The sequence below is a fragment of the Fusarium sambucinum genome, chromosome III, assembly GCF_050947815.1.
Source record: "Fusarium sambucinum isolate potato_lamoka chromosome III, whole genome shotgun sequence".
NCBI classification, from domain to species: domain Eukaryota; kingdom Fungi; phylum Ascomycota; class Sordariomycetes; order Hypocreales; family Nectriaceae; genus Fusarium; species Fusarium sambucinum.
This window is the reverse complement of record NC_139292.1, coordinates 4,363,397-4,382,166: the sequence shown is the minus strand read 5'-3', so window position 1 is coordinate 4,382,166 and position 18,770 is coordinate 4,363,397. Positions and strand designations below refer to the sequence as shown.

Sequence of the window (18,770 nt, the reverse complement as noted above, 5' to 3'; positions counted from 1 at the left end):
TTTGATTAATTATTTATTTGGTGGTGGTTTGGGGGAGAGAATTGGTAAAGGTTGGTTGAGGCTGTCGACGAGAAGTTGTAGATAAGAAACCCCCTTGAAGACAGATTTTAGGGGGGACGCGCAAACGAGCGGACGGACAGCCGAGTCCTGTAATGGGATAGAATCGGGGAAGGCGAGGGGTGCTTGATATGCAATTTGGCGGGGCCCAGGCAAGACAGAGTCTCAAAGAAGAGAAAAAGGCGAGAAAAAAAGGCAAGCTACTGTAGCAAGGGATAAAGTGGTACTGGCAGTAGTAAGTCGTTAAGAAGCTAGAGAAGGACTGAAGAGAAACAAGATAACAAGAAGTCGTCCCTGATTCTAGAAAAGAAAAAGAGAAAGAAGGAGGAAAAGAGAGATTGCTGGGGACAAGGAGAATCAAGAGTAATTTAGTTAGTTGGTTGGCACATACGTAAAAAGGTAAAAGGGGAATAGCTAAAGCAACGCTGACTAGATCTCGAAAGGCCAATGCAATGAATGGATGGATCTTGGATCCAGGGGGTGTGGGTTTGCTGTTATTTTGGTGAACGGAAGCCAGTTCAGGCTGAGGCGCGGCAATTAAAAAAAATATTGTAAGGGTTTTCTTCCCCTTCTGAAATTGGCATTTTAACGCATATTAGTGGAGGAGGGATGAGTTAGCACTAATGGAATTGATCAGCCAGTTTCTTCCAACACGAGCAAAATGTGGATGTACCTGTGTGTACTAAGAACAGGTACAGGTACAGGCACTCCCAGGCCGTGTACCACGCAAAGCTTGCTTTGACGCGTGTACAGGGGGCAATCATTAGACAGTGGGATGCACCTGCAAGGTACTGGCTGTGTATCACAGACCGTACCCGGCTGTACTGTAACTGGAACAGAAACTGGCTGATACCTCCAGACCGACCAGTTCTTGTTCAGGGGGGATTTCTCCTTGACTCTGAGGAGAGCGGCGGCGGCTGGGGGGGCTAAGCCTGGCGAATCATTTTGCCCACGTTGAGGAGATTGTACTTGGTTATTGCACTGTGCGTGGAGTGTTCTTGTTTAATAATGACGCTTTTTGGCTTGAAGTTAAAGGAAGGAATGTATGTCGCTAAACAGCAACATGTGAAGATATCGTGGCTTTTGTTATAATTAATATATAAATAACTCGGTAATAAACTGAATATATTTTTTAGATTAAAGAAGGATTTAATAATAGTTTAAAATGTTATTATTATATTAACTCCCAACTTAGCATATACCTACAAACAACAACTTCATTATCCCCACCAGCTCTGGTGAACCTTCAACTAAGTACCGAAGCCACCTCAAAATAGACATTTATATAGGACCACTTACTAGAGTCGGAATAGATCAAGTTGTGTCTGCTTGAACAAAGTAAACATGACAAACATGACTTGTATATGGAGAGGTTTCTATCAAAATAAAAACAAAAAATAATAAACTATTATTTATTAGTTTCAACTACAGCCAAAACTTCCATTACAAATTTCCATGATGCTTGACCCAGCTTCAATGGCACAATTCATACTTAACTTTGCTACCTACATGCCTGCCTACGTCGCCCTTATATAATATCTATTTTACGGTTGCGCATAAGAGGTAGACGAACAACTAGTTACATTCTTGGTTCGTCCACTGGCACGGAAAAGTCAAGTCTGGCAAAACTATGTGCTAACTAGATCACGATACAAGATAACCACTACATCCATAAAGTTGGTAGAGACATGCCGGTATATTAATCGAAATTCCATAAGAAGCGTCACTGGACAAAAGTCATTGAGGAAAGCTTGTCTTAACCCAACCGGTCCTATTGTCATGACATGGGACGGTCTCCAGCAAGTTGATCGGTAGATCCTGCTTGGCACGGGAACGTGATTAGAATGCCAACACCGTATTGCCCACATATGTGTAGATCCAAGCGAGAGGTTCAAAATGAAAAGCCCATGTTTCTTCATCAATGCCTTGCCTTGTCACCCGGCCCAGCTTTCCCGAGACTTGGCTTTCAGTTAAGCATTCGCGTCCTGGGTCGAAGACCCATCTATCTCACGCTGGCCGACAACAGAAGCACAATGCAGAGAATCGGCTGAATCGAGCTGCGCACCGTGAAATCGGCAGGGTACCAGGCGTCGTCTCATATATAACCCATTTGTTAGTCAAGTACAAGTACAAGTACTTGTATAGGTATGAAAGGGGTCTTTGGGGAGTTGGATTCTCTTTTGTGTTGCGATCGGAGAGGACATTTTCTGTGGAGGCCAAACTCTATATTCTTGGTTGCTGGGTATAATTGCATATATTAAATTCCTCCTGAAACAAACACGTCCCAGACCCCTTTTGTATGGTCATCCCTTGATAGAAATAGTATGCTAACGGGTGACGCTGTCGGCAGTCACAGCGATATCCATGCTATGACGGGCCAGGGCTCAGACTGAACCAAGGCTGGTATTACCACGCGAGGTGCAAGCCTTCCCTCCAAGCCACCTCTCAAAAAAAAATCGACAAGAACTACTCTGTAACGCCAGGACGATCCCGTTGTTGATCTGCCTCCCTCGTTTCAGAGTACGTGCGTGCAATGATTGCAACTGATGGAGGATTCAAAAACATCCGTGTTTAGTGGGGACGGAGCCTTGCGAAACCACCAGTTAATCCTGAGATATATCTGGGTCTAGTGACGTTTGTTGGTTGAGGGTTACGAAGCCTTATGCGTGGCCCTCATCTCGCTGCTTCAATATCTTGATGGTGGTGGTTTCCAAGGTGGATGCCATGAGCCGATGTTGTGGGAACAATAGCCGTGATCATCGCTTGTCTACGGAGAATAGGTCCCAAGGGAGAAGGGAGAAGCGAAGCTCGTTACATCGATTAGTGTCGACCTTTTCTAGTCGAACTGATAACTCCTGTTAGCCTTTGACCGCTTCGTTCTGGTGTTTTATATGCTGGCAGTTGACGTTGACGCTCTCGCAAGAATTATTAGTATTGGATCATCAGTAGCGTTCATATGGATGTTATCAAGATAACGCTACATACTCTGTACACACTGTACGGATGCAGCATCCCTCGACTGCTGCACTAAATCTTCCCCACCCATCCATCCATCTTGTTAATTACCCCTGACATTGCATTTTCCATCTAGAAACTAGTCGATTTGGCTTTGGTTGTGACAATTTTGAGAGATTGTCAGATTTGTCCCCGAGCTGACAGTTGATCAGTAAGTACACTAGGGGGGGGGCCAAAAATGGCATTTGCCTGACAAACCGGTTTAACGGACTCAGAGTGCACGAGAAACGGGAGTTTTGGAACACGAGACTGTTTGCTGTTGTATCTATGTAACGAGCATCAACCCCCCGATCTCAAACGAGAATGATACATGCACTACACGATGCCCACTCTGGAGTCTGAGATTGAGTCCGGGGCCCAGAACTCGGATACAAGCATCGAGTTGTGGCGTCTTGAATTAATTTGATGACAGGCGGGACAGAGATTGATGTCAAGTCTTGGGCCTTGCTTGGATTGGCCAAAAGAGAAGGCTGACTAGGAGTCGTGATCTATCATCCAGTCAGAGACACGTTCACTCCAACTGTTATCTTATCTACTTTCGAAGGTAGAATTACAGCTCATCTCAGGAAATTACAAGCAATACCCATGTGGGGGCCTCATGCATCGATGAATTATTCGAGTCTATGGCGTGGGACCAACCACGTACATACCTAGTATGTATCAACTTGAACACTCGACAGCTTTGAAGCAAGGGTGACGACAATTATACCAATGTCTTGGTTCTTCGGATAGGCAAGTTTCAAGTATATTAGAAACGTATCAGATTGACAAAAGATCAGCCTCATAGCATTCGGCAAGGCTTCTAGGCTTGACGGGATCTTGGCAGAAGACAAGACGACGGGAGCCACTCAACAGCTATGGCACTAATTATAAAAGAAGCTAGGTGATATTCTGCATCCATGGCACAGTGCCCGTTACATATAGGCGAGTAGCAAGCGTGTTGAGTGAGATTTCATGCAAAATTTAGACTACTATGGTATTATGTAGCATGTTACGGCGGTATTATACTAAATCAACGTACACAGTAGTGAGGTAATTCGGGCATGGCTAGGTAGGTGACTCTGACCTCCGGACTAGCGTTGAAAATTGCCGTAGGGTAAGGCGATGCTGAAATTGACTCGAGCAACATCCATCTTGATAGTGAGGCTTACATACTATACAACAATCACAGGTGCTGCGTTCAAACGCGAATACATACCTAGGTATCTGTAAGCACATCATTTGGCTAAGTTGAGAATGACCCCTTTCCCCATCTTACTACGTAGTAAAGTCTCTGATACTGTCACTTTAAGTCTGGTTGTCCTAAACACCACAAGATCCGTCACATCAAGATTGTCCAATCCCATATAAGAATAAGCCCAGCCTACAACCTACAGGCCCACCACCCACGTTCGCCTGCCCGCCGCAGCCCAGGGGTCGTCGAGTGGGTGGACCTAGCCCCAGTCGGGTCCCCCCTCCTCAGTCTAGGGGCTCCAAAATAATTTTAGCCCCGCCATCCGTTTAGTTACCTTACCGTCTCTCCTTTTCTGCCACCCGTTCTCCTGAAGCCACCTCACTTCTGCAATCCATCGCAGTCAATATCTACAGCTACCACGGGGCTTTGATCTTCTTGCTGTCTTCTCGTTGTTCTGTACAGCTTCTTCTCTTTCCAGTCGCCCCATTGTTGTCAGCGTCTGCGCATTTCTCTTCCTCTTGTTCTCTTCCCAATACCCACTACAGCTTCATCTAATACCCCCACCATGGCCAATACGTGAGTTACTCCTCCGCCTGTCGTTACGATTGATTGATAGCAACGCTCGCCACGATATGTTTTCTGTTGTTAAAACAAAGTTTACTGACTTTTATGCTTTTTTAGTAACGTCGATGTCCTCGTTATTGGCATGGGACCTACTGGTCTCGGTGCTGCCAAGCGTCTCAACCACATTGTATGCCGCCCTCACCGCCACCTCTCGCAAGAGTCAAGAATCTCGACTGACGATGTATACAGAACGGCCCTTCATGGCTGATTGTCGACTCTTCTGACAAGGCTGGTGGTCTTGCCAGTACTGATACCACTCCCGAGGGTTTCGTAAGTTGTTGCCGTTGAATCTTGACCGAAAACCTTGTTGCTAACCTGCAATTTTCTAGCTCTACGACGTCGGTGGCCACGTTATCTTCTCCCACTACAAGTACTTCGACGACTGTATCGACGAGGCTCTTCCCAAGGATGATGACTGGTACACCCACCAGCGAATCTCCTACGTGCGCTACAAGGGCCTTTGGGTTCCTTACCCCTTCCAGAACAACATCTCCATGCTCCCCAAGGAGGACCAGGTCGACTGTATTGAGGGTATCATCGACTCTGCTCTCGAGTGCCGTGTCGCCAACACCAAGCCCAAGGACTTCGACGAGTGGATCGTGCGCATGATGGGTGAGGGCATTGCCAACATCTTCATGCGACCTTACAATTACAAGGTCTGGGCTGTTCCCACCAAGAAGGTACGCTATCATGCCCCATACAGAAGACGGCGAAGGCGGTGTACTAACAAGCTGCAGATGCAATGCCAGTGGCTCGGTGAGCGTGTCGCCGCCCCTGACGCTAAGCTTGTCACCAAGAACGTTATCCTCAACAAGGTTGCCGGTAACTGGGGCCCCAACGCTACCTTCCGATTCCCCGCCCGTGATGGTACCGGTGGTATCTGGATCGCTGTCGCTGAGACCATCCCCAAGGAGAAGAAGCGATTCGGCAAGCAGGGTGAGGTCACCAAGATCGATGGCGAGAAGAAGATTGCCTACTTCGCCGACGGCAGCACCATTAGCTACAACAAGCTCGTCAACACCATGGCTGTTGACCACCTCGCCGAGAAGCTCGGCAACCAGGAGCTCATGACCCTCACCAAGCAGCTCTACTACTCTACCACCCACGTCATTGGTGTCGGTATCCGAGGTGAGCGCCCTGAGCGCATTGGTGACAAGTGCTGGTTGTACTTCCCCGAGGACAACTGCCCCTTCTACCGTGCCACCATCTTCTCCAACTACTCTCCCTACAACCAGCCTCAGAAGGACGCCAAGCTCCCCACTCTCTACCTTGCCAACGGTGAGAAGGCTGCTTCTTCCGAGGCCAAGGAGGGTCCTTACTGGTCCATCATGCTTGAGGTTTCTCAGTCCACCATGAAGCCTGTCGATGTTGAGAACCTCCTCAAGGACAGTATCCAGGGTCTTATCAACACTGACATGATCAAGCCTGAGGACGAGATCGTCTCCACCTACCACCGTGCTTTCGACCACGGTTACCCCACCCCCACTCTCGAGCGTGAAGGTGTCCTCAAGCAGGTCCTCCCCAAGCTCGAGTCCATGGACATCCTCTCCCGTGGCCGCTTCGGCAGCTGGCGATACGAGGTCGGTAACCAGGACCACTCCTTTATGCTCGGTGTTGAGGCTGTTGATGCCATCCACAGCGGTGCTGTCGAGCTGACCCTCAACTACCCCGACTTTGTCAACTCCCGCCAGAACACTGAGCGTCGTCTCACCCAGAACTTCGTTTTCAGCACTCCCCAGACCAACGGGATCCCCAGCCACTCCAAGGCTCAGTAAACAACTACTGCATTGGAGTCGGAGTTGAAGGTATGGCGTGAGCAATCTAACATTGGGTTGGGCACGTTGTTTGATATTTCAAGAGATATGCGTACAAGAAAACATTGTGGGAAGCGAGTTAGCGCCTCGAGGAATGACGAGTCCAGAATTTTAGGATTGATGATGGGAAATAAGACAAGACGCTGCTGGTGAATGTTCCCAGTTAGCTGGACGGCCGGATGGATATAGGTTCCCGCTGGAGAAGCGGGGCATGATAAGATAGATCTGGAATTTTTGCTCTAGGGTTAGACAAATGAACGGATTGTCCTATACAGATACATAATAGTATACAACATACAATAGAACATACAATCTGTTTGTGTTTTTAATTTTCTCTTTTTGTATTTTGCTTTTTTTGATGTGCATTTTCTCATCATTAATGATATGGTGTTTAGGTGTGATGTTGTTTCACAATGGACTGACAGCCACGAGCTGAACATCGCAGTGACATCTCATTAACTCCCTGCCACTTACATCATCGCTACGTACCTGTGTAATCAGGGGTTAAAGTGTAAGACTCACTATAAATGGAATCGAAATTATTTTCTCAGTCACCACGTAATGCTCGACAATGAGTACAGGGAAAAGTGTAGATTACAATAATTTTAGACTCTCATCACAGGAATGGATGCCAGGAGAATGCGCTACTGCAAGAGATCATCAAAACAGCAACGCCAAACAACCTAAGAGAAAAGTCAATAAAGCAAGCGCTTGGTAGTGCAGCGACCCATAAACGACGCCACAAGGGTCCATCTCGCAGCATGAGCCGAAATTTGTCAATCCCACCTTTCTCTCTCTTGCTACAATAGGTCACAGTCGCTGCACGGGTACTATGTACAGCAAGTACAGCACATTGATGGATGCGCCATAAAAAAGTGATTGTCGGAGTCTACTCTTGGCAGCACGTAACCTGCAAAGCTAAAGAAAATTTCTTCTTCTTCTAGCTCTACGCTCTGGCCAGAAGGAAAAGGGATGGGCAGGAAAGAGAGTTATTATTAGAGAAGAGATAACTGACCAGGGCACCCTTAACCCGAGAGGATATTATCGTCGATGCCCAAGGGGGTAATAGAAGAGTTGGAAACGATGTAGAGTTTCGGTTACGGGACTCAAATATGCATATTATGGTGACCACTATACCTCACAGAGAGGACGTTCACGATGGTGGTGGTGGTGGTGGTGGAGGTGGAGGTGGAGTAATAGATGTTCTGATTGCATGACTTTCTGTGTTTTGTTTTGAAACAGGGCCATGGTCCAATAGAAGCTGAAGATGCAGGGCTTGAACTGTGAAAACTAACCAGAGAACAACGTGTTCTGCTCATGGTTACTCTGCATCTCCAACCACGTCTGACTGCCTGCGCCCAACTGTCAAACCGGGACACCACCCTTGCTATTCCGTCATCCACTACTCTTTCAAGACGGGACCAGCCTGCGAACAAGACTTGGACCCTGTATCTTTGGCACACACAAAAAAACACACGCACATAACCCGGTCGGCAGCCAATTCCGACGAGTCGCATCGATAAGAAACCGGTTGACTTGACTTGAGAACTGTTTGGATATAGGAGGTAGTTTGTTCATAGTATAAAGGGTTAGATTGACACTAGCTTTAAGCATACCACAAACTAATAAACCCAACTATTAGAGAGACACTCAAAATAACATAAACATCCAATTGTTAGCTACTCCCAAGTATCTCACTTTGAAGTACTGAGACTGAGAGGGGCGGGAATCCACAAAGTCCACTCATAGGTAGTCCGGCATCCCAAATCTAAGCCAGCCTTGACCTAACTAAGCCAACTCCAAAGTTCAAACTCCCCTAACCCCAACCCACACTGCCTACCTACTTGCTTGTACTCGGCGGTCACGATTCGGTCCAGTAACTACTACAAAGCTGTTCTATCATTCGATTCGTCCTCATCTCCATCTTCTTTTTTGCCGGAGCCTTACCTTGTCTCGCCCTCCTGAATCCCCATTCCCCAGACGCTGACCGGATCTGCCGTCAACGTATTATTGTCCATTGTGAGCCTCTGCCGTCATAGACAGGGTCATATCAGCACTGTTCCGTCCCAGAAGAGTTCCACCAAACGCTCGGCCTTCCAGACGCAGATCCTACAATATCCCGATCCAAACATTCAAAGTCATCGTCTCTTTCCCGCATTTTACGCAGTGTTTTGCTTGCGCCCGACTCTCGCTTTAGTCCTTCGATACCGAATTCTTCCTTCTTTACTTGCGACCTGTCCCAGCCGATATATCTCCGATGATGGGCGCTTCACTTTCATGTGCCTCAGACCTAGATTGAATACCAACACTCGCTTCCCGTAGCCTTCCCGCTTTGCTACCGGCACCGATTGATTCGCCCTCGCGGCGCGCCGCCGTTTGCGCTCCATCATGGACAGTGCTCCGCTCGTTACCGACGACCTTCTCGATCCGCCGCCTCGAATCTACGAGCGATTGCGTCAGATAGCTGGTTATACTTGGGATGAAAACCAGCTACCCTTCCATTCTTCTTATGACTACTGGTAAAAACCCCACCATGGGCCACGACGGTTGCTCATGGCCCTGGTCAAAATACTTTCTCCCTCTCTAACTACATTTAGGCATGTTGTTGGCACCCGTTTTGTCTCGTCGGTGCCTTCGCCCTCGAGCTCACACAATGCTTCAAGCCCAGGATCAGCATTGAGGCTGCATTCTGGCCGCCCATCTCCGTCAGAACCTTACGCCCCAATATCGAATAACGATGGCTATGATACCCAGGCAATTACACCCCCAGCCTCCTCCTCATCGAACAACCCAAGCGATGCCCCTTATATCGAAGAAAAAGTGGTTGCTCGGATATCTTACCATGCTTTACGAGAAGAGCGGGCTTTTCATATCGCCAGAAGCTTAATTGCCAACTCGGACCCGACCGGTCAGCATATTGTCAAACCTCTGGATTTGATTAGACTAAACCCCCTCCCCGGCGATCGCGCTCAGGTTGTTGTTGCTATATACCAACATCCTGGGCCTAATTACCTGCTGGAGGTGCTGGATATGGGCCCTGCTTTCTACAGAGCTCGTACTCACGGAGAAACCTTTACCTCATTACGGAAGAATGAACCCGAGTTGCACGACCCGATTTCGTTACAATACTTTCTCGACTTTGCTATAGGCGCAGCACAATGTCTGGAACTCCTCCACCATAATCTTGGTATGATACACGGCGAGATTCGAGGTGATGCGTTCCACTTCAACGTTGAGACAGGGCAGGTCAAAGTCATGTCTTTTGGATCTGGGGTTCGTTCGTTCGAACATGGCTTGACAAGCACCGGGTGGTCTACTCTTTCGAAAGAACTTGGAGCACGGAACAAACTCTTATATATAAGCCCCGAACAAACAGGTCGAATGCCTGCGGAGCCAGATAGCCGTACCGATATCTACTCCCTGGGTGTCTTGTTCTGGACCCTATTGACCCAGCGGCCTGTTTTTGAGGGCGACACTCCTCTTGACATTGTACAAGGTGTTCTTGGTCGGAGGATACCAAACGTGTCTACCGTGAGACTCGACGTTCCGGATGTTATTGGAAGGATTATACAACGGTGCACAGCAAAGAGTGTCACAGACCGATATCACTCAGCAAGCGGCCTTCGTTACGATTTAGCCAAGGTTCATGAGTTCCTCAGCGATGGAGACTGGCTGGCACTCAAGGAGTGGAGGATTGGCACAAGGGATGTATCGTCTTTCTTCATGCTTCCTGCCATCATGATCGGTCGTCAGCAGGAGCAAGCAGAATTGAACAAGGTTATTGATCGTGTTGCAAAAAGTCACGCCATGAGTCTCAAGGGAAACACCAACAGATTCTCAGACGGCTCAACTCTATCAAATGACGCCGCCGCGTTCGATGATATATCTAGCGAAGGAGCAAGCTCTGTAGACGGCACCAACTACCGAAGCGGCTCGTTCACACATACCGCCCCTTCCGAAACCAAAATGCCAAAGACCAGCTTCAACCCCTTGTATTCAGATACTCAAACGGTTTCTGGCGATACGATCGCATCGTCACCTTCGGGCACACTTCCTCGAGTCGCTAGACCCTGGGAGAGACACCAATCCATTTCTATTGAAACACGCAGTCTCGTCGAAAGTTCTGGACCCGACTCTCAGACCCGTCACAGTATGGTGGAGTCGACAGCATCTAGCTTATCAAGACAACTAGGCTCTGCCAAGTTCCGACGCCGTGATTACTGCGAGGTTGTTACAATCGAAGGCGCAGGTGGTCTTGGGAAGAGCTGCCTTGTCCAAAGCGTTCTTGTTGATGCAAGGAGACGAGGTTACTGCGCCACGGCCAAGTTTGACACGGCCAGGAGAACTGCCTTTGGACCTCTGCTTAAGCTGCTCTCGTCCCTGTTTAAGCAGGTCTGGGGTGAGAGAAATACCGAGACTCCTTTCCACCAGGGTCTCAAGCAATTCGTTCGTCCTGTTTGGCCCATGTTGCATCGCCTATTAGGGCTTCCAGAGTTTCTTCTCGGCCCCCCAGAAACAACGATTGGCAGATCGATTTCATCGTCTTTACAATTTAGCTCGAGCAAAGGTAGTGTTAGGTCGGGACTGAAGCGCCGAGGATCATCTCCTGGTGGCTCTCCCAAGTTAGTTGCGAGAAACCCCAGTGTTGCTTCGCAATCGTCTTCAGACTTTCTTCGTACTGGCACATCCACCAAGACTATGCGGCTGATGAACATCTTTCTGGATGTACTTCGAGTTTTTACTGCACACAAGTTCATTTGTTTCTGCTTAGATGATCTCCACTTTGCCGATGATGAGTCTATGGAACTGATCTCTCAAATCATCGCTTCACGAATGAAGATGGTCATCATTATGACCTATCGCACTGAAGAAATCACATGGGAGAAGATCCAAAGCATGATTCATCTCCCTGAGAATGAGGGTATGTGTGAATATTTGTTTGGATTCAGTAACCTTTGGCTAAATCATGTTTGCAGAATTTCCTCGCTCTGGCAGCCCTTTAATCACTCGCATTGCACTGTCACCCCTGACCGAAGATGACATCGTTCAATACGTCTCAACAACACTCTGTCGACCGAAAGAAGAAGTCTTGCCTCTTGCGCTAGTGTTGCAGTCTAAAACGGCAGGCAACCCATTCTATATGAGAGAGATGTTGAGTGCTTGCCACCGGAAGAAGTGTATCTGGTACGACTATAGGGACAGTCAATGGCACTACGACCTCGACAGGCTCTTTGAGCAGTTCCAAGGAGAAAAGGATTATGATACGCTTGATACCGCGTTCATTACCCATCGCTTGTCAGAACTCCCTGCAGCAGCACGAACCCTATTAGCTTGGGCCGCCCTTATTGGCAACTCATTCTCATTCGAACTCATTTGTCGGTTGATGAGTGGTGAGTTCGACTACCACGACGACGACAGAGGGGCATGCTGTGCCAAGTTCACACACAAGTCATATTCCCAAGGGGAAGCTATCGCCGGCCTTCAAGCCGCCATCCAGGCATACATCATAGTACCTAGTGAGACCGATGATCGATTTAGGTTCGCCCACGATCGATATATCCATGCCTCAGCTGATCTGCAAGAGTGCAATTCACGGAAGATGCACTTTATCATCGTGCAAACACTCCAAAAATACCATGGCAGCGAAATCAAACAATTGGACAACATAGCGTCGCACATTTGTGCCGCGGTCGATATAATCCAGAGAAAAATTTCCAATCGTCGACAATACCGCAATTTGTTGACAAGCTGTGCTCAAGATGCTGCAGAGAGTGGCGCAAAGCCTACAGCCGCAAAGTATTACAAAACAGCTGTATCTCTGTTACAAGACGACCCATGGACGGAAGGCAGGGAAGATGTGTCTTACGACGAAACGATGCAACTATACTTAAGAACAGCCGAGTGTTATCTTTATATGGGTAATTACATGGCAGCAAATGACATCCTCAGCACCATCTTCGCCAATGGAAAATCACCATTCGATAAAGCACCGGCATATGTCTTGCAGTCGAGGATATGCGCACAAAGTGGCGATTCCGTTGCTGCTCTAGCTTCCCTCAAAGATTGCCTGGTTGGGCTTCAGGTTACTGTCGATGATGAGCCGAGTTTCAAGAAGTGCGATGATAAGTTCGAACGATTGTCAATTCAAATCCAGACAATGGGCCAGGAAAAACTCCTCAATTACAAACAGGCGGTAGATGCCAACGTTGCGTCCATAGGAGCCGTCCTGTCAGAAACCGTTAGTGCCGCTTGGTGGAGTGACAGCTTGCGCTTTTATCATCTCAGCCTCATGATGGTAGAAATGCACCTGGAAAGAGGCGCTTATCCGCAGTCTGGAATGGCATTCCTTTACCTCGCAATGATCGCGCTGTCGCGCTTCAACATGACACAGTTCGCAGTGGATCTGAGCAACACTTCCCAGGACCTTCTTTATCAATCTCGAGACCCTTTCTTCCTTGCTCGCGGATTGATGCTTTATTCCATGTGCGTTGGTCACGTTCATCTGACGATGCCCATGATCTGTGCACAGATGGAGGATGCTGTGGAATACTCGTCAGTTGCTGGCGACAGACAATCGATCATAATGTCGTACGGCGTGTCTGCAATCTTCAAGTTTTTCGGCGGAGAGAATTGCGCAGATCTTGAAGGATTCTGCCAGTACGGCTGCGAGGAGATTCCCAATTGGTATTCTGACTCTCGAGGAGGTTCAGTACTCATTGCCGTCAAGCAGCTCTGCAGGGCTCTGCAGGGCAAGACTCGCATTGCGAATGCACTCGAAGTCATGAACGATGAAACCCACAATGCGGAGAACTACAAGAACTGGTTGATCAGTTGCAATAGCAAAAGCAATAGATCCATCACTTTTTACGAGAGCTTCGAGATCATACCCTTATTCCTCTACGGGCATTATGAGCGTGCCGTAGAAATTGGGGGTAATGCTATCGATCAGCTCAGTATGCTCTGGTCTTCCTATAATAGTAGGGTGATACTATTGTTCTACGGGCTAGCTCGTGCCGGATACCTGCTGCAGAAACTCCAGCTCCCTTGCTCTCCAGATGAAACCTTTTCCTCGCAGGTCGAGGAGGTCATCAGGGAACTGCGACGCTATGCCAAGATGATGGATGAGTGGTGCACCCTCTCAGACATTAACTACCTGAGCTGGATGAAGTTCCTACAGGCGCAGATTGAGGAACTGTCCGGCAATTATGGAAATGCCATCCAGAACTACGAGTGTGCCCTGGACCATGCTACCGAGCATGATTCGATTTTCGACGAAGCCCTTGGCAATTACCTCATGGCTGGCATGTTCATCCGGCGAAGCGCACGTCGATCAGCTCGTGCAGCGCTTCTTGAAGCGGTTGGGTTGTTCAGGCAGATGGGTGCCGTCGGTGTTTCGAAAGCCGTCGAGGAGGAACACAGCCTGCTACTGCATGGCCCTACAAGGAACCAACGAACCACCGATATGGGTGTGCAGACCGACTTCGTTGCTGACACAGCATCCGTTCAGTACCGGACTGTAGAGGCGGAGGACGGTGGAGATCTGACACGTATTCCATCTAATACCATGAACATGTCCGACCTTAACAAGGGCGAGCGCATAGGAGCATGGCGGGGTTCGATGAATATCCAGGCCGAGCCTGGAGTGGGACTGCCTGCTCTCGATATGATCGATCTGCATGCCATCCTTGTCTCTTCCCAGGTTATCTCCTCCGTGTTGCAAGTAGACGAGCTTTTGAAGACCATGTGCGACGTCATCCTGCAAACGTGCGGTGGCTCGGCTACACTGGCTGCCATCGTCGTCCAAGAGAACGATATGGACACTTGGTGTGTAGCAGCTAGTGGTGACCCAGAGAGAGGTGCCTCAGCACATATACCAGGTATACCCCTATCTGGAACCTCGCTCATCGCTGAGAATGTCGTTCTCTATTCCACGCGTTTCCTCGAGTCGGTCTTTGTCCCTGACCTGGTATCTGATGAGAGATTCGGCAACGTCAATGATTCATGGCTTCAGAGAAATCCTGTTGGCAAGAGCATAATTGCCATTCCAATCTGCCATGGCAACAAACCACTACTGGGTGTGCTCTATCTTGAGGGCGAACCGGGTGCTTTCACGGATCGCAATGTCACTGTCCTGCAACTACTTGTCAACCAAATTGGTATCAGTTACTCGAACGCGCTGGCGATGAAGAACGTGGAGAAGATTTCGGCAGAAAACCGCTCCATGGTCGCCGTACAGAAGCGAGCTCTAGCCAAGGCACTCGAGGCAGAGACAAAGGCCAAGAACGCGGAAGCGGAAGCTAAACGAAACGTCAAGCTTGCGGAGGAGGCGGCCAAGGCCAAATCCATTTTCTTGGCCAATGTCTCTCACGAACTTCGCACTCCCCTTAATGGTGTTATTGGTAACTCTGAGCTCCTCCGTGATAGTGACCTGGACAGAGATCAGCTTGAGATGGCCGACTCTATCCGAGTGTCGGCCGATCTGCTTCTGACTGTTATTAATGACATTCTGGACTTTTCCAAAATGGAAGCGGACAAGATGAAGCTGTATATCATTGCTTTCAACCCTGAAGATATGGTTCGCGAAGTTGTTCGGGCCGTCTCCTACAGCAACCGCGAAAAAACGTCCAAGAAAAATGTCAAGATTGTACAGAACATCAACCTGCCGCCTATGTTGATATATGGCGACCCTATTCGTCTCCACCAGGTGCTGGGTAATCTTATTGGAAACAGTCTCAAGTTCACTGAAGATGGCTCCATAACTATTGGAGCCCGACTTGACAAGGAAACACAGGAGCATGCTACTCTTACCTTCTGGGTTCGGGACACTGGTATTGGTATTCCTCCTCAGCAACTGGCCAAATTGTTCCAGCCTTTCAGCCAGGCGGATGCCAGTACTGCAAGAAAGTATGGAGGAAGTGGTCTCGGTCTTAGCATTTGCAAATCTCTTATTGAAACAATGATGAAGGGTAAGATTAGGCTCGAGAGCGAAGAAAACGTGGGTACGACAGCCTGGTTTACCGTCACGTTCGAAAAAGCCAAGCCCGATGTTGCTGCAGGTGATGTGCAGACTAAAGCTACGTCCTCGACCGACCGCTATTTTGCAGCTGCTTCCCCCGTAGAGCGAGCCGAATCACCAAACCCTTACCTGGACTTATCCAAGGTGCCCAAGGACGAGATTCGCATTTGCGTTGCCGAAGACAACCCCATCAACCAGAAGATTGCCATCCAGTATGTGCAGAGGCTGGGGTACAAGGGTGTCGAGGCTTATGACAATGGACTTAAAGCTGTCGAAGGCCTTCGACAAAAAGCTAAGGAGGGAAGACCGTATCATGTTGTCTTGATGGATGTCCAGATGCCGGTTCTTGACGGCTATGAGGCAACAAAGCTGATTAGGAAGGACTCTTTGGACGCAGTGCGCACAATCTTGGTTATTGCCATGACGGCTTCTGCAATCCAAGGAGATAGGGAGAAGTGCTTGGCTGCTGGCATGAATGACTATCTTGCCAAGCCTGTCAGGTCGGAGATACTCAAGAAGAAGCTCGAAGCGTACCTGTGTATCGAGGTAAGTGAACCAAATTATCACAGAAAACCAAACACTGACTTGTCGTAGCATGCACCAAAGCCAGAGCCATCACCCCCAGTGCCACGAGGGTCGACCCTCAGCCTGCACACGCTTACGGGGGCTCCCACTACCAAATCAAATTCTTCTTTTGTTCTTCCGTCTCCTGTAGTCAAGCCGAGCGTGGGAACAAGAGAATCATCCAATGCATCTCTTGATCCCATGCAGGAAGAGGCTGTGTTTAATCAGCCCGTTGACCAGATTGCGCTGCAAGCACAGGAAAGTCCCGTGTACGGCAAAGAGCAGCGAGAACCATCACCGTTAACGATTCAGGGCGTTGTGCCACCTTCGACAAGCACGGCTGCCCCTAGCCGTATGTCGAGCGACGGTCGCTCTATAGACACTGCTTCCATCGCGGACAGTTCTACCTCTCAGTCCCAGAAGCGATTCCCTCGGAAGCTCACCAAGCAACGTCGCAGCAGCGAGTCAAATAGCGAGCGACCGTCCCTAACCGGCTTCTCCAATGACAAATCCAGAAGTGTTCTAAAGAAACCACAGCGACAGAGCACAACGAACCTTGTAGAAGAGGGTCAGAAGGCAGAGAATAGTTCTTTCACGTCCGGGAAGGATTCCAGCAAACGCAGCAGTTTGACATCCTCAGCTTCATCATTGAAAGATCGAATCTTTCCTCACTAAGGCGACACAACCTCGTCGCCCGACATTTTTATCATATAACAGCCATATCAGTGGTTGAGTTTTACACATTTACGCCACGCAACGGCAAAATGAAGGGGGGGTGCAAGGCTGGACGGAAGAGAGGACATGGAGAGGCGAAGGAAGGTGACTTCTCACGAGTAGTCCAAGGGAAAGCGTTTGAACGCATATAAAGATTATGTGCAATTGTGCATTGATCCGGATTTTTTGAATATTCTGTTTCACTTGAGCGAGGAGCATTGAAGAGGACGGCAGCTTGTGTCAAGGCGCGGATGAACAGGGACTTCTCAATTCAATTCATGACAAGGAAAGGGGGGTGTCAAAGGTTATGTGGTAGGCCGTTTGGGACTGCTTGCAAGATACCTCCTATTTGTTTTTATTCTTTTTTGCCCTCTTGTAGAGATGGACTTAGCATAGATAGCGTGGTCTACTGATTTGGGGATATGATACGCCAAAAGAATCAAGACAATCAACCGAGAAAGAAAAACAGCTACTGTGAAGTGTACGCGTGCTTGTAAGCTTGAACCACACAGTAACGACTCGTGCTGAAGTTACTTGACTTTTAATTTCATACACAGCGTAGAGGTTATCGTTGCTCTTTAGTGCCCAGATAAACGATTCGTGAAAGCCCAGTGCTTTTTTTTAGTTCCCCTAAAGTAAGACAGACATGCGCTCGTTTGTCTTCCTACTCTGTCCCTCTTTCTCCCTGCTTGCGCAAGTTCGCCGACGCTCGACAGCCCTAAGTCAATGGGGGTGGGTTGAGGTCGAGTCGAAGCCTGACGATCATATCTACAATTGGGATTTGATCGACCTAAGGGGGGCAAGGAATCATCCACATGGGAGGCGTACGCTAGCGGCCGTTGGTGACAACGAGGCATTGGCGTCCGAGATTGACTTAACTTAGATGAGACGAGTCTCCGAAGTATAGTACATTCCAGATGGCATGGGCTAGCAAAACAGACGATATAGTCGGTGGGATGGATGGTGACCCTGCATACTGTCACATTATGTGGTAACGATGAGGCGGAAGAACAGAAGGGAAATTGACGTGTAAGCTGGTGGACCGATCAATTCTCGATCAGTGGTATGGTCCTGGCTTGTCTGGTTGGTTGACGGTAAACTTGGCTTCGGGATTCGATCGCGCGTAAGGAAGTGCAGGGGAGAAGATCCCTCGGCTGGTGGTATAGAAGCTCAGAGATCCCGTTGGTTTGATTACCTGATTCGGACAATATACTGAGAGCCATACATGGGAATTCAACACAAATCCGTTCAGGCATTCCTATTGTGCCGTCCCACTTTGAAGCTATCAGCTAATGGACATGAGTATGTATGTATGACTATGCTTGTTCATAAGCTCAGTACTTGTCGCAGCTTGAATGTGGAATTCAACCTGTACAGGGGTGGAAGGTAGAAGCCCAAGATCATAGAATGTACAGCTCAGCACAGAGAATAGAGGCCATTTGTAGATGTGCTTGGCAGGAGATGTCTGTCTGTCTTCATTCTTTCTCCTCATACCACCAGGCTGATGCGGCAGAGAGAACAGTTGCCGTGCAATCGTTTGGTTTATCGTAGTGCAGGAGACGATTATCGGTTGATCCGCGACACGAAAGAACAAATAAGCATTACAGAAATTGCCTGTTCCCTTTCATCGAGTTAGCTAGCCCAGGACATTCAGAATTGTAGTAACTGGTCCTGATGCAGACGTAGACCTAACCTAGCTGGGCCAACTTTAACAGGGCTGCGTCTCATCTCGAGCTGATACTGGATACGGATAGGAAGGACAATTTTTGGTGTCCAGTGATCCAGTCCAGCC

General features: G+C 48.6%; 2 protein-coding genes across 2 annotated transcripts; both read left to right on the top strand.

Annotated features, from left to right (window-relative positions):
* Positions 1-4,811: 4,811 nt before the first annotated feature.
* Positions 4,812-6,645, top strand: FSST1_011639 (protoporphyrinogen/coproporphyrinogen oxidase; the record flags this gene model as incomplete). Its single annotated transcript, XM_083234790.1, has 5 exons — positions 4,812-4,822; positions 4,928-4,997; positions 5,060-5,140; positions 5,200-5,550; positions 5,608-6,645. 5 exons carry the CDS (start codon positions 4,812-4,814, stop codon positions 6,643-6,645), a joined length of 1,551 nt encoding a protein of 516 aa, XP_083081335.1.
* A 2,427-nt stretch (positions 6,646-9,072) lies between these two features.
* On the top strand, positions 9,073-16,939 carry FSST1_011638 (ATP-binding hybrid sensor histidine kinase/response regulator; the record flags this gene model as incomplete). The annotated part of the gene is made up of 4 exons (XM_083234789.1): positions 9,073-9,203; positions 9,282-11,605; positions 11,661-16,246; positions 16,295-16,939. 4 exons carry the CDS (start codon positions 9,073-9,075, stop codon positions 16,937-16,939), a joined length of 7,686 nt encoding a protein of 2,561 aa, XP_083081334.1.
* Positions 16,940-18,770: the final 1,831 nt, after the last annotated feature.